The sequence below is a fragment of the Callithrix jacchus genome, chromosome 17, assembly GCF_049354715.1.
Source record: "Callithrix jacchus isolate 240 chromosome 17, calJac240_pri, whole genome shotgun sequence".
Classification (NCBI taxonomy): Eukaryota; Metazoa; Chordata; class Mammalia; order Primates; family Cebidae; genus Callithrix; species Callithrix jacchus.
Genome location: NC_133518.1, coordinates 24,509,851 through 24,524,250, shown reverse-complemented (window position 1 = coordinate 24,524,250; position 14,400 = coordinate 24,509,851). Strand labels below are relative to the sequence as shown.

The 14,400-nt window shown below is 42.3% G+C and overlaps 3 protein-coding genes across 3 annotated transcripts in view; 2 read left to right on the top strand and 1 right to left on the bottom strand.

The window, feature by feature from the left end:
* Positions 1–201: 201 nt before the first annotated feature.
* On the bottom strand, positions 202–5,310 carry LOC144579883 (uncharacterized). Its single transcript, XM_078353932.1, has 2 exons — positions 4,095–5,310; positions 202–1,903 (listed from the first exon to the last, which is right to left on the bottom strand). The coding sequence occupies exon 1, from the start codon at positions 5,308–5,310 to the stop codon at positions 4,969–4,971; it is 342 nt and encodes a 113-aa protein (XP_078210058.1). The 3' UTR covers positions 202–1,903; positions 4,095–4,968.
* Positions 3,136–5,037, top strand: LOC128930046 (uncharacterized). Its single transcript, XM_054247234.1, has 3 exons — positions 3,136–3,287; positions 4,064–4,821; positions 4,915–5,037. Exons 1-3 carry the CDS (start codon positions 3,136–3,138, stop codon positions 4,917–4,919), a joined length of 915 nt encoding a protein of 304 aa, XP_054103209.1. The 3' UTR covers positions 4,920–5,037.
* PPM1L (protein phosphatase, Mg2+/Mn2+ dependent 1L) overlaps positions 5,115–14,400 on the top strand; it is a 320,356-nt gene continuing 311,070 nt past the window's right edge. Inside the window, exon 1 of the mRNA XM_002759426.6 lies at positions 5,115–6,191. Coding sequence (XP_002759472.1) covers positions 5,793–6,191 — 399 coding nt within the window. The 5' untranslated portion in view covers positions 5,115–5,792. The remainder of the gene's footprint in view (positions 6,192–14,400) is intronic.

Below are 14,400 nucleotides of genomic sequence, written 5' to 3'. Positions count from 1 at the left end.
TTGGCAGAAATGTTTACTATTTGGACACAGAAGAAGAGAGGTATGACTACAAAAGTGTATTTAGGAGTTAATAAAGATTGTAACTGATGTCTTTCTTGGACATAGATGGAAAGTTCTAGGGTGACAGAATGAGAGAAAAGGGATTTCAGTGAAATGTGGAGAAAATTCAAAATTTACTAAAGCATGCTTCCGTTTTCCTTCTTTTTGTATGTCCTTTTCATTTTTACTTTAAAATTAAAATCATTTTTGTTCTCATAGTTGAGCTAAGTTTTCTCAAAAAATTCTGATTTTCTCTTATTTCTATAATGTCACATTCTCCCCACCCCCTGAATATTTCTCTCCTTGAGGCAAGCTAATTCAAAATTAGGCCATTCATCTTTTTTTGATTATTACAGATAGTTTAGTTAATTACCTTTGATTCTAAATTATTTGCTTAGGTTTGAGTCCATCAATTCAAATAAAACAAATCAGTAAATTAATTTGCAAGGTAAGCAAAGAAGAACATTCTATTGCTGATCCATAGCCTTCTTTACATATTGCATTGCTTCAGAGATTTTGCTATTCTCTAAACAGACGTTGTGAGAGACAGTAAAGCATGATGAGCCATCACAGTGTCTATCATCAGACTGTATAGATGATGGTAACTCAGTATAAACAAATGCATTATCAGGCATAGAGAGAGCAGAGGAATGAGATGAGAAGACCAAAGGAATAGCTGAAAAAAATATATAAAGACTTTTGCCTTCAAGATAATTACATGTTTATTTTATTTTATTTGAAACAGAAGACTTCCTTCAGTAGCAAAAACTGCTCTGTGGTTAAGAGAAATTTGGCAAGGAGATGTTTTTCCAGCAAGCTAAGGGTTTGCTGCAAAAACAAAATAAAACATATGACTGGAAGGGAGACCTGAATTAAAGGTTTAAATCCATAAGGGTAAAAGCGATGTGAATAGAAAACAAGTGAAAACTAGATTCTATCTCAGAAGAATATGATTTTCTGTTACCTAGAATCTCTTCCCTCCTCCTCTCCCTGCACCCCAGACAAACTGAAAACAAAACAAAACAAAACAAAACCAAAATGGAAAGAGAGATGTAGATTAGTTGTAAGGAATATTGTCTTGTAGAAAAAAGGTGTTAAATATTGTATGTATTGGGCTCATAAAGGAAAGTCCACAATTTCTTTCTCCAGTTGTTCTTAAAAGAAAAAAGCAATTTTGTTTGTCTTTCCCCAAAATATGGCTGCCTTCCAGTAGACTAAAGAGGTTGTATAACGTAAAAACCAACCAACCAAAAAATGACTAGTCATTCTTCACTATCAGGTCTCTGATGTTATAAAAAATAGTAATAACAATAAATACTTTCCTTCTTCCCTCATATAACTGAGCATTCGTTTTCTTGACTCTTTGTAGATCTAATAAAAAAATTATAAAGAGTAGTAATTGATTAATGCCACAGCATAATCTCAGAATGTGAGTGAACTGAAAGTACCATCAGAGAACATTTAGAATAAGAAACTACATAGGCAAACAGACTAACTAGACCTGTGCTGGTGATGATTCTGACGTTTCTTTCGGATGTTGCAAGAAAGAAACAAGCAGATGCCAACAACACATGTTATATGAGGGTTTGGTGCAGAAAACAAAAACACATTAGGTTACTGAAGAAGAAAGTTATTTGATATAGGAAATCAGGTACTCACAAAAGCATTGTAAGGCTCCAAGAAGTTGAAGTCGGGACTGTCATTAGGCAGTGGATCAATTTTCACAAAACTAGAGACTAGAACATGGAACCCACTTGGGTGCTGTGGCTCATACCTGTAATCCCAGCACGTTGGGAGACCAAGGTGGGTGATGCTTGATCCCAGAGTTCTAGATGAGCTTAGATGACATGGTGAAACCTTGTCACTACAAAAAAAAAAAAAAAAAATTAGCCTGGTGTGTTGCACATCTATAGTGAGGTAGGAGGATCACCTGTGTCTGGGGAGGTTGAGGCTGCAGTAATAAGGTCACTGCTCTCCAGCCTGGGTGACAGAATGAGACATCATCTCAAAAAATAATAAATAAATACATAAATACATAAAAGGAAAGAGAACCTGATTTGGACACTCGAACACTCAGTTTACCAGAGCTTGGCCAGCAGCCAGCAGAGCTGTAGGAAAAATGGTTTCTGTCTCTTTTCTGCATTCCAAATCTTACACAAGGTCATCTCATCAGCAGAACCTAAATTACAGTAAAAATTCCAGCTGGAAGGGATTCTGGAAAATGTAGTTGTTGTTCTTCCATTTTCGTGATTGGAAGGGAGGGAATTTAGATGGGGTTAGAAATGGATGTTGAGATTCAATAGACAATATCTAGAACACACATTCCTCCAGCAGAAAAGTGTTAGCAGTCTGTTAAAAATGGGCACTATTAAAATTAAATTGTGTAAATTTATAATTAAGTAAACTATATGAAAAACAAAGGTAATAAATATTCCTCACCATTTTACTACATTTTGATATTGCTTATGCTCTTGATATTATTTACATCTATCATGTCCATTTGATGGAAATACTGTATAATACTGGGATATTGAGCAACTATTTCCAACTTCATGCTCAGTGGTATAGTTCAAAATCAGCCATGGTGAGAGGATTTATACCATGGAAACTGGCAAACACAACAGAGCTGAATCTTTACCTTCTTTTCCTAGAGGGCAGGTGGTTAAACATTTACTTGCATGCCATTGGTAAGTATTAGAAGAGTTGTATAAGAAGAAGAAAAATAAGGTAATTAAGAAGTTTTCAGGTAGCTAGGAATAGGAGGGTCAAAATGGGAATAATGATTAATAAAGAAAAAGACTGGGAAATAGAAAGGTATTTGTAATTAGAATTCAGAGCAGTAAGTGTTATACTTGACCTTGACTAGCACCTGTCAAAGCCTTAGCAATTACAGTATATTTAGTGTCAGGAGCAGGATTTAAGACATCTGGACAACCTCTGAGAGCTCCAAGACCACACATGCTCTAAAGAGTCTTCTCCATATGTAGGATAGGCATAAGGAGTTTGTGGTGATTAAAATCCTTCACAATTATGATATAATGTGGGAACTATTTGCTGAAGTATAACAGTTTGGGAGGGAGTGATGTGTTCTAGTAGATGGAGAGAGGTGAGAAGCCTTTTAAGGAGTTCCTTATCAGCACAGGTATGGCTGGAGACAATGGACTGAACAGTGACTTTGCAAGCAATGCCATGGTGAATTTGGGTTATGGTTGCAGTGTAAGAAGCTATCATAGGCAACTTGGGCTCAGGTAGCAATGAATGAATGTAGGAGGTTACTAAAGCACCAAAAGAGCTAGGAAAGAGGAACTCTTTTGAAAGTGCCATGGAAATGGGACATATGTCTTATCTTTACCTCTTTGTAACCTTAGATCAACAATTTTATTTTGGCACATAAAAACCTTTACCTCAAGTATCATGCATAGAAATCAACTCTCAAGTTCAATCCTGTGTGACTAAAGATTTTCTGGTAGTCCTATCAAGCAAGCACCTTAAGAGGTAAAAAACGGAGAGGTTTTGTGAACACTTTCACATATTGAAACTACTCAGGTTCCCAAATTTAGTGTTTCTAACCGTGCCCACAACATAAACCAAATGTTTTCTATGGGAACCACTTAGGGAACAGAGAAAAACTGAAGGGAAAGTTTCATCTGCTTATAGTGGAAATCTATGGCTTTTGTAGAAACTTTAGAAAAGTTGTGGAAAATAGACAAAAGTCTAAAGCAGAAAATGAAAGCTGCATATAATATACTACTGTATGAATGATTAAACACGGGGAACATTTTAGTGTATTTCCCTCCAGGACTTCTTGTTATTTATTTATTATTTCGAGGAAAGGAATGGGGATCATACCAAGGCAGAAGTGTTTGTTGCGGGACAGACACTGGATTGGCTGGGATCAGGCAGCCTCTCTGCTCTCCAGCCCAGCGGACTGGAAGAGGCAGATCAGCACTCTTCTTCCTGGACAGTGGTAATAAGAATGCGTATTTTCCTTTAAAGCTCATTGTTTCCATATTCTAAGCTGAAGCGGACATTGTCCTTTTCTCGTGCTTTCTCACCTTCAAGGCCCACCGACACCTGCCTGCCCACAGTTCGAGTTATCCTGGCCGGCTCCTGCAAGCCCGCACTCTTCTCCGAGGCGGCTCCTCTCCGCTCAACCCGATTCCCGCCCCCACTGCGCCTTCTTCCTGCGGTGGCCGAGGACGTGGTATAAGGCCGCCACTTCCGAGCTTCCAAAGGGCCTTCAAACCTCAACTGCAGTGTCAGAGCCCTCCCCCCGTATAAGAGTCAGGAGCGCCCCGGAGCCCCCATCGGAAGCTTTGCGCCTGCCCGTGGAAAGGTTGCGATCAGGGAAGGCCTTCGTGGCCGCTGAGTCCTCTGCTCCAGGGGCTGCGGCAGCTCTCATAAAGAGCGGCCCTCTTCGTCCCCGCAGAAGTTATCGTCAGAGTGCAATTCCTTGGGGAAACAGAAGTCATTCTGTTGAGTCCACCCATTCTGCTGCTCTCGGGAGGGACAAGGCTGCTAGACTCCAGGCTCGCTCCCAGCCTCTCAAGAGATACGGGCAGGCCTCTGGGGCTGAACGCCGAGACTGCGCCCCGCGGCCCGATAGCATTCCTGCATCGCTTTGCGAGCCGGGAGAAGTGCGTCCCTTCTCGCTTGCCTTAGGCCTGGGAAGCGGGGACCGCACTACCGTGCAGCTGCAGAAGGGGGGAACGCACACGTGCGGCTCTCGGCTTCTCAGTGAATACCAGAGGCTCCTGGAAAACCAACGCCAACACTACCTGGGTCAGTATTAGCTTGGCTTAGGAGCCGGCAAAGGGGGAGGGGACGACCATCCGCAAGAGCTAGGCAGCGGACCTCCCTCTTTTCTCCCCCTAGGCTAGCCTGGACAGCCCGGAGCTGCGAGCGCGAACTGACAACCGCGGAACTTGCTCAGCCTTTGACAGCTCGGTGGGAACACCTCGGTGTGTCGAGTCCGGACTCAAGGGGCGGGACGGGGCGGGGCGAGCGCGCGCGGGGCGGAGCGCGCGCGAGCCGGGACGCGAGGAGGGAGAGCGCGAGTGAAGCCGAGCCGAGCCGAGTCGAGCCGGAAGGTGCCTGGGAGAGGCTGGCAAAGCCCAGCTGGCTGTCTGCGTCGCCTGGCTCCGCGTACCCTTGCTTCTGCCCAGTCTCCCGCAAAACTTTTATTATCTGGGGCCCCAGGGGTGTGTGAAGGAATTGGAGCGTTCGGCCATCTCCGCGCTCCACAGCGGCGGCGACCGAGGGGACGTGCATCCCTCGTCCGCCGGGCTCTGGAGCCCTGCACCTCACCTGCTGCTCGTTCCCCGGAGTCTTGAGGGGTCACTCCCGGAGGGGCCGCGCGGGCGCCGGTGCCCCTGAACTCTCCCGCTCAACGCGGCAGATTCGCCCAGTGCAACTTCAACTTGATTCCTCTTGCCCAACCGTGCACCCGCGGCTGCTGCTACCGCCGCCGCAGCGGTCTCACAAAGGGGCTCAGGAAGGGGAGGCGGCGCAGGCGTCAGGGACGGGCCTCCGGGCCGCTGAGGCGAGGAGACAAAAGGGAAGCTGCTTCTGCTCTCGCTGCCGGCTCGGAGCCGCCGCCTCTGCTGCCTCCGACCGGGCTCCGAGAGCCTCCTCCCCCACCCTCGGGCACTGCTCCGCCTCCCTTCTGGCGGGCTGTCCCCGCAGTGCTCCCGGACTCGGCGAGCCTTCAAGGCGCGCGTCGCTGCTGGTGGTTGAGGCTCTAGCGATAATAAATGATAGAGGATACAATGACTTTGCTGTCTCTGCTGGGTCGCATCATGCGCTACTTCTTGCTGAGGCCCGAGACGCTTTTCCTGCTGTGCATCAGCTTGGCGCTGTGGAGTTACTTCTTCCACACTGATGAGGTGAAGACCATCGTGAAGTCTAGCCGGGACGCCGTGAAGATGGTGAAGGGCAAGGTAGCCGAGATCATGCAGAACGATCGACTCGGGGGGCTTGATGTGCTGGAGGCCGAGTTTTCCAAGACCTGGGAGTTCAAGAGCCATAACGTGGCGGTGTACTCCATCCAGGGCCGGAGAGACCACATGGAGGACCGCTTCGAAGTTCTCACGGATCTGGCCAACAAGACGCATCCGTCCATCTTCGGGATATTCGACGGGCACGGGGGAGAGGTAGGAGCTCCCCGGGGCTTTGTATTTGTGTCCGTGTATGTCTCGTGTGTGTGTGTGTAAACAACAGGACGGCGTGTGCGCAGCGGGATAGGATCTGGGTGCGAGGGGCGTGGTGATGACACCACGGTGCCTGGCTGGACAAATGCGGCTCAAGTTGCCGAAAGCTTCTTGGGGCTGAGGGTCCACTTTAGGGGAGGAAGAGACATCCACGGTATATTTGTTGCTACTTAACATGAGGTTCCCAAGGTCGGAACCCAGCAAACACTGTGCTAGTTTAGCAAGGAGAATTAATGGCATCTCCAGTGAACTTTGGTCCCAGACTCCACTGCCCTTGTTCTAGGGTTTGAGCTGAACTAGGCACAGAGAAGGAAGACAATATCTTTTATGCTTCGTTAGAAAAACAGACTATATCTGCAGAGCAAAGTGGGGCTCAGTGAGGGTGAAGGAAGCTGTGATTCCTTCCCGTTCTCTTTGCTCTAGGGAGGAATCCGAGGGGCGGCTCTGCGCTTCTTTCCAACTCTATCAACTTTGCAAGTGCAATCGGGCCAATTGACAGGAGCACCTCGCTGTCCTCTTGTTTTTACCAAGATCTCAGAGCGGGACCTAAATGCCCCTGGCCTTTGCAGAGGTGGCTATGCCTGCAAAGGAGGCGGTGCCTTGCCCTCACCCTTAACGCTCTGGCGGCTTGGGGGTGCAGACGTTGCCCTGCTTCTAGATTCCTTTGTTTGTGGTTCATCCGGAAGCAGGAGATAGCTAGAGGCTAGTTCAGTTCCCTCTCCCACATTTCTGCGGCACCCAGGTTGTGCACTGGGGCCCAGGTTTCCTTGAGGTCAGGCAAGGGTTGGCTCTGGTTCTTGCGCATTGGCCCAAGTGAAGTGAGAGACAAATGTGGCTCCAGCGTCATGCTCCAAAGAACACCGGGCCAGTCACTCCATCTCTCAGTTTGGCAGTTTGTAACGGGTTCATTGCTGCATACTCTTTTATTTTCCGTTTTGGCAGCATACTTTTCTTATTCTTAACCTCTTTATGTTTTTGGTTACAACCCTCCCCTGCACTCCTATATAAGTCACCCCGCCCCAACTTTCTTCTCTGCCCTCTGGTCTCTGGGTAGGCTGTAGGGAACTACACAGACTGCCATTCTTTTTCAGCATTTGCTTATTCCTTGGCCTTTGTTTTGGGTAAACATCGAAAGCTTTCAACTGGATATCTTATCTGCATTCCTCACCCACCACTCTGCTAATCATTTCATGCTACTGTGCCTACCTGCCTTGTAGAACCAACTTTGCCAAGAATGACAAACGTAGTAGGAAACTCATTTGGTAGAACTGAAATCAGTTTTTGCCATTTCCTACCCATCCTAGCTTTTTTTATATTCTGGTTTTCAGAATGCAAGTTTCTCAGTGGTTGTAAATTTGTAACATGTTGGGTAGGGTTGGGATTCCCTCCCCTTGGTCACAGGGTAAGTGAAAGATGTTAATTGAGGGAAAAGAGGCTGCATACTTGGGCAAAAACATAACTTAATGACACGGTTGCCAGTATAATGTTGATCTGTCTTCTTGGCTTGAGGCATACTATCTGTATTTTCATTTTTTGTGCCTAAATTCAATGAGGATGAAGGAAATTGTGATTCCTTCCTTTGTAAAACATTTAATAAACTTATATTTATTATATATATTTATATTAAAATTGTTGGCTGATGATAATTTGCTTCTGGTCTTAGAAAGCACAGTTTTAATTTAATTAAAGGTTTGGTGGTAGTAGTAATGTGGTGAATGGGTTGTGGTTGTCTGGGTGTGATGCATTGGCATAGTTTTAGCCTTAGGCTAAAAAAGTGTAAGTGATTGGGTGATTTAAATTTTTTTGTTTTGTAAGTTGATAGTGTAAAACCAGAAAGTTGCAGACCAAAACAGGTTTTAGGTTGAAAAATTTCCAGTAATGTCTTGTGGTAAATGTACCATCCAGAAAATGGACACGATAAATACTTTTATTTTACCAAAGTATTTTACATGTACATGGCTTGTTATTAAATTTTTTAACAACAAATGAAAAGGTGATCATTGTTAACCAAATCCATAAAATGCTTTTCATTGTGCCTTACATTAAAAAGCATGCTGTTTGCAAAATAATTAATGATTATGAGTACTCTTAAAAATGGAGTAATTGTGCTGTCTATAATCTCTTACTGTGTGTAGCCAGTTAGTTCATTTTGGCTTTGTTTTAGGGCAAAATAAGGAAAGTGCTATGAAAGGAGTTACTTAGTTGCTATTGAAAGTATAATGGTGACAAATAATATTAGGTAATTTCTCTCTTTTTCTTTATGTATCATTCGCAATCGTACCATCTAATTCTTTTGTGTTGTTTAGCTCCTTTAACATTCACCAGAGGAGGGTGCCAATGTTTGATTTTAGTATAAATGATGGTTAGCTCCTGTCACGAAAGAGGAAGCTTTTTCTGAACTTTCTATTTATGTATATTCTATCTCTAGAATGGTACAGAAGATAAATGAGGAGTTTAATTTTATTTCTAATAATTCCCACTAATAAGATAGGCCATCAAAAACTAAGGCCCATCTACAGTTGCAGTGCTTTTTAGAGAGGAGACCTTATATATCCTTGTATATCCATTTCATCTGTGTATATCAATTTTATCCTCCCCGTTTTTTTTCTTTTAAGCCGAGATGCTGATAGCTGGAGAAGTTGTGACCTTCCTAAGGCTATGTGGTTAGCTGGAGGCCTTCAGTTTGTTGATCTCTATGTGAAACCACTGGACAAAACAGCTTGAATATTTGCCTAGATAGGTGGTGCCCTGGGGATACAAGGGTGAATGAAATATAACCCCTGTCCTCAAAAAGTTTCAGTCTAGTGAGAGAGATAGAACTCTATGTCAAAAATTAGAGTCATGGTGTGCTTACAGTGTTATGAGAACACAGATGAGGGACATTTAAATCAAACTTGGAGGTAGGAAGGCCCCAGAAAAAACACCTTGAAGGTATTGTTTACTTCAAGATTAGAAACATAAGCTTTGACGTGAGATCTGGCTTTGAATCTCTGTTCTGCCTCATGTTAACTGCAACACTGGGCAAGTTGCTGAGACATTATTATCCTTATCTAAAAAATAGGCATAGTAATGTATGTAAGGTGCACCCTCATCAGTTGTATTATACCCTGTCTAAAGAAGCACCTAATGGAGAGAAGGATGTGGAAGAAGAAAGGCCAAGAAGACCAAGAAGCATGCAGTGCTGGGGCAGCAATATTCAAGGAAGAGAGACTCTTCCTGTGCGAGCCACAACTTTGATCACTATAAAGATATATGTAGGGCAGGGATAATTTGTCATGTATCCCTCAAACTCTCTATATCTCAATGTTCTAACTTTCAGTGGACTTATGATTACTAATTCAGGATTTCAGTTATCCAGATATTTGAGAAAACTGTGCCATGGATTCAGGTGTAAATTTTCTTACTAGTCAGAAGGAATATTCTCAGTGATTAATACATTGGTATTAGCGTCTTACGATTTGGGTTACCGTGAGTTAGTTCTCTTCAGCATATTTAACTGTGAATTATTTGGCAAAGATAGGTCTCTGGACTTGTTATGCTGAGGACCAGACTCTGTAGGGCTGTGGCTTCTTCTAGATTCATTAAATTTAAAGACCCTCATCTCAGTGGTCCTGCAGGCCAGCTTCCTCCCTTGATTCTAATCATGATACTGTGTGTGAATGGTTCACCGTATGTGTATGTGTCTAAAGCTATGGCAGTGATTGTTTTCTTGTATAACAATATTAAAACAACAAAAAGGTAAAAAAGAGCTCATTATATAAACTGTTATAGAAAGATTATTTTTAAGCTAAAAATAATTTTCATCTAGGAAAATCATTGTTTTTGTGCTTGTAATTTTTTTGATAGGCAAAAGGTAGTGGTTTTTTTTTTCGTTTCTATGTTTTTTTCTTTTTATGCTATCTAGAAGAAATACTACCAAATCCTTTGACACATCTATCAATGTTCATGGCTGAAAACTAGCTAAAGAATAGATTGTTTTGTGCTCCATATGCTCATGGGCATTACTTTATTAAAGGTCTTAGGTATTTTGAGAGTTGGCACACAGCTTGGCCAGTGGTTAAAGCCTAGAGTTCCACATTTTGCATGAGAGAGAACTCATACTTCAAGCACTTGTCAGCGGCTGCAGTCTTGAGGCTCAGCACTTCTTAGAAGCTCAGAAAATAAACTGCTTATCGAGGGCTGCATGAAGAATCTATATATATAGTCTGATTCTTTAAATCAGTGGTTCTTAACTTTTCTTGAGTCATGCTACTCTTTGAGAATGTTATGAAACTACAGACATATCCCCCAGAAAAAAGGACATGCATATCAAATTTTCTTTGTAGTTTCAGAGACAAGTGGATGCATGAAGCCTCTGGATTTCAGGCTAGTCTAGATAGAATAAAATCTGGTTTTGATGTATCTAGATCTGCAAGGAACTGTGTACCTGAACTCCTTGCTTGGCCCTCCTACCTTCCTCTCCATCATTTGCTTTTATTGAATTGTGTGCTGTCATTTGCCTGTGAGGGTTGTTTTGAGGAATAGTCTCCCACAGCTCTGAAAAATCAACTGCAAGAATGTTGTTGAGGAAATCATTTGTTATATTATATAGTATCATCTTAATGAGGACCAAGGGAGAAATAGTACTCTATTACCTTTTTATCTTAAGGATGCTGAATTATGTAACTGATTGGGCCATCCAGGGTTTGCTGGCTGCTACAAGCATTAAGAGCCAAACCTCTGACTTACCTCTAGCAAATAAGTAGACTTTTATGGAATACATTCACCTGGTACATGAACCTCACTCCTAGGACAGCTTATCTTTCCTATACTCAGTTTTCCTTTATCCCATTTGTATTAGTCTGTTTTCCACTGCTGATAAAGACATACACAAGACTGAGCAATTTACAAAAGAAAGAGGTTTAATGGACTTACATTTCCATGTGGCTGGGGAGGCCTCACAATCATGGCAGAAGGTGAAAGGCACATCTCACATGGCGGCAGACAGGAGAAGAGGGCTTGTGGAGGGAAACTCCCCCTTATATAATCATCAGATCTTGTTCGACTTACTCACTATCATAAGAACAGTATGGGAAAGACGTGCCCCCATGATTCAATTACCTCACACTGGGTCATTCCCACAACACTTGGGAATTCAAGATGAGATTTGGGTGGTGACACAGCCAAACCATATCATCATTTTTCTCTTTTCTTTTCTTAGTTATTTCATTTTAGCTTGTATTATATGTATTTATGTAAGCTTCACTGGATCCTTCTGAAATAAGATACACTTCTGAATAAATAAATTATAAGTGGCACAGTGAATGATCTGCTTTTCAGACATTATAGCTGCTGTTAGTAAATATTTGACTTTCACATTATGATGTACAAGAGGTGTAGGGATTTAGTGTGGACAAATGCCGTATGGTTTAAGAGAAGATTCTGATTATTTTGATTTAAAATGGCACATTAAAATTTCTGCAAAAAATTTTTTTTTCAATGAAACCCTCTTTCCTCTGCCTGTGTTTAAGAACGTTTTTGTGTGGGAATGTAGGAGCCTGACTGCTGACCTTGCTGCATCTTCTGAACAGGTTGTTAAGAAATTTGGTTTGGCCGGGTGCGGTGGCTCAAGACTGTAATCCCAGCACTTTGGGAGGCCGAGGCAGGTGGATCACAAGGTCAAGAGATCGAGACCATACTGATCAACATGGTGAAACCCCGTCTCTACTAAAAATACAAAAAATTAGCTGGGCATGGTGGCGCATGCCTGTAATCCCAGCTACTCAGGAGGCTGAGGCACGAGAATTGCCTGAACCCAGGAGGCGGAGGTTGTGGTGAGCCGAGATCACGCCATTGTACTCCAGCCTGGGTAAACGAGAGAAACTCCATCTCAAAAAAAAAAGAAATTTGGTTCAATTAAGCCAACATTTTCTGTATAGTCTGGCACTTGTGGAAAGCAGTGTTATGTTCTATGTGATGTCTAAAGATGAATTGGTGCATTCTCTGCCCTCAGGGAGCATTCTATCTACTTGGAGAGATGAGTTTTTTTTTTTTTTTTTAAATAGCCGAGTTACAAGATGCCTGCCACCTACATGTGTGTGATGGCTTGACTGAAGGAGCTTGGGGAATTTGGGATAATTTTGAAGAGGAACTGACATGTAATTGTATCCTAGCTTTTCTGTCTACAGCAATTGGGTGGAGGAAGGAGGGGACGATGACATTATAGGTTGAAGAAAAAATATGGAAATGGTACAGAGGAAACAAAATGCAGGTACTGTTGGAAGAAGACAAATAGCCTTATTTTTCAGGAATAGGCTTTACCCAACGGTAATCATTCTAGAAGCTCATTCATTATTTTTTTCCATATTTGAGTACCCTCTGTGTTTTGATACACTTACTATTATTTTTAAATTAACTGTATTTTAATGTGAAGTATATTACTTGAAAAAGAAACTTTACATCAGCACTGGAGGTGGAAAATTCATGAAATGAAATTCTTGGCCTTTAACCTGCTGAGATGCTGTCTCCATCTTGATGAAGTAGAATGATTTTAAAAAGATTTATCTTCTAGTCTCTGGTTGTCTCTAAAGTTCCTTTATCCTCCTCCCCTTGCTTTTTTATGAGGAGAAAAGGTGGCTTTTAAAATTTAATTGCCAGCCATAATTTGAAGCAAGGCAGCCTGCTTGCTCCCTTTGCAGGTGGAGAGCACCTCCAGTGATGCTACTTTTTGAAGAGCTCTGGTTTAGAGTATCCCTTTCCACTGTGAGTCATGAGAGAGAAGATTTTGTTTGTATCATGCCTCCATGGGAAACACAGGTTTATGGGCAATGTTCCATCGTAAATTCTGTCCCCATTTTTGATGCAGGTAAATGGGAAGAGATTATAGGAATACAACTGATTTTTTTCTAGCTAGTTAAAAAGAAATAATTCACAACGATGATAATTGAATCATTATGGATAACAAATTGCTTGTGACATAATTTACAAAAATATACCAGGATGGTAGGCCCCCCCCCCGTTGAAGAGCCATGGCCTGGGGTTTGGGATACACACAGGTGAGGAGAGTGGGAGATGCTGCTGGAACTATTGTTATCGGTATTATTGAAGCTGTGCCGAGGAGCCTGAGCCATGTTCTGTAAATACTGGAGAACTACTGTATAGGAATGGCGTAAAATCCATGCTTTAGTAATCCTGCTCCTCTAAACTATACGGAGGATTTATGTTAACTAACAAGATAGAAGTATGAGGGGAGAGGGTCAATTGGGAAGCCTGAGACAGAGCAGTAGAGATGAAACCCTGGAGTGTGGGCCATGGTTGAAAAAGAGGGAGAGGATGTGATGGGAGCAGACAACTCTTTAGGTGGTAAGACTGCTGTCAGGGTTTCCATAACTTTTGTTACCATTCTAGTAATTCTATTTAATGAATATTAAAATAAATCAGCAACAAGTCAAATGTATTTTAAGGTAAACTAATTGTAAAATTATAAAAGTAAAATGACTACATGATAGATATTATAGAAAAGAAGAAACATTTCTCCAAATCTCATTACCCAGTCACATCTACTGTTAGAATTTTGGTGTACTGCTTGCTGGTCTTTTTTGTTTGTTTGTTTCTTTTTACTCGGGGGACAGGATCTGGTTTTGTTGCTGAAGCTGGATTGCAGTGGTTTGATCATAGCTTATTGCAGCCACAAACTCTGGGGCTCAGATGATCCTCCTGTCTCAGCCTCCTGAATAACAGGGACTATAGGCGTGTGACACCGTGCCCAGCTTCATATTTTCTTAAAAAATATGCATTTTCAATATAATTTTATATAGTTATAAAAATATACATATGTAGATTTAAGTCTTGTTGTTTTTCTCTGTATAATTCTATAAGCATACTGTCATTTTGCTTTATAATGCTTTATATTAGATTTGGTTTTATTTATTTTAATTCTTTTTTTTCCGTTTTTTTTTGAGATGAAGTCTTACTCTGTCACCAGGCTGGAGTGCAGTGGTGTGATCTTGGCTCACTGCCACCTTTGCCTCCTGGACTCAAGTGATTCTCCTGACTCAGCCTATGTAGTAGCTGGGACTACAGGCATGTGCCACCATGCCCAGCCTAATTTTTATATTTTTAGTAGAGATGGGGTTTCATCATGTTGGCTAGGATGGTCTCGATCTCTTGATTT

What these genes read in the sequence shown, in the direction of transcription:
- LOC144579883 (XM_078353932.1), bottom strand. Translation starts at nt 5,310, where the DNA reads ATGCACGTCCCCTCGGTCGCCGCCGCTGTGGAGCGCGGAGATGGCCGA.
- LOC128930046 (XM_054247234.1), top strand. Translation starts at nt 3,136, where the DNA reads ATGGAGAGAGGTGAGAAGCCTTTTAAGGAGTTCCTTATCAGCACAGGT. An exon ending in CATAGGCAACTTGGGCTCAG is followed by an intron (nt 3,288 to 4,063) that starts GTAGCAATGAAT and finishes TCTAAGCTGAAG; the next exon opens with CGGACATTGTCCTTTTCTCG.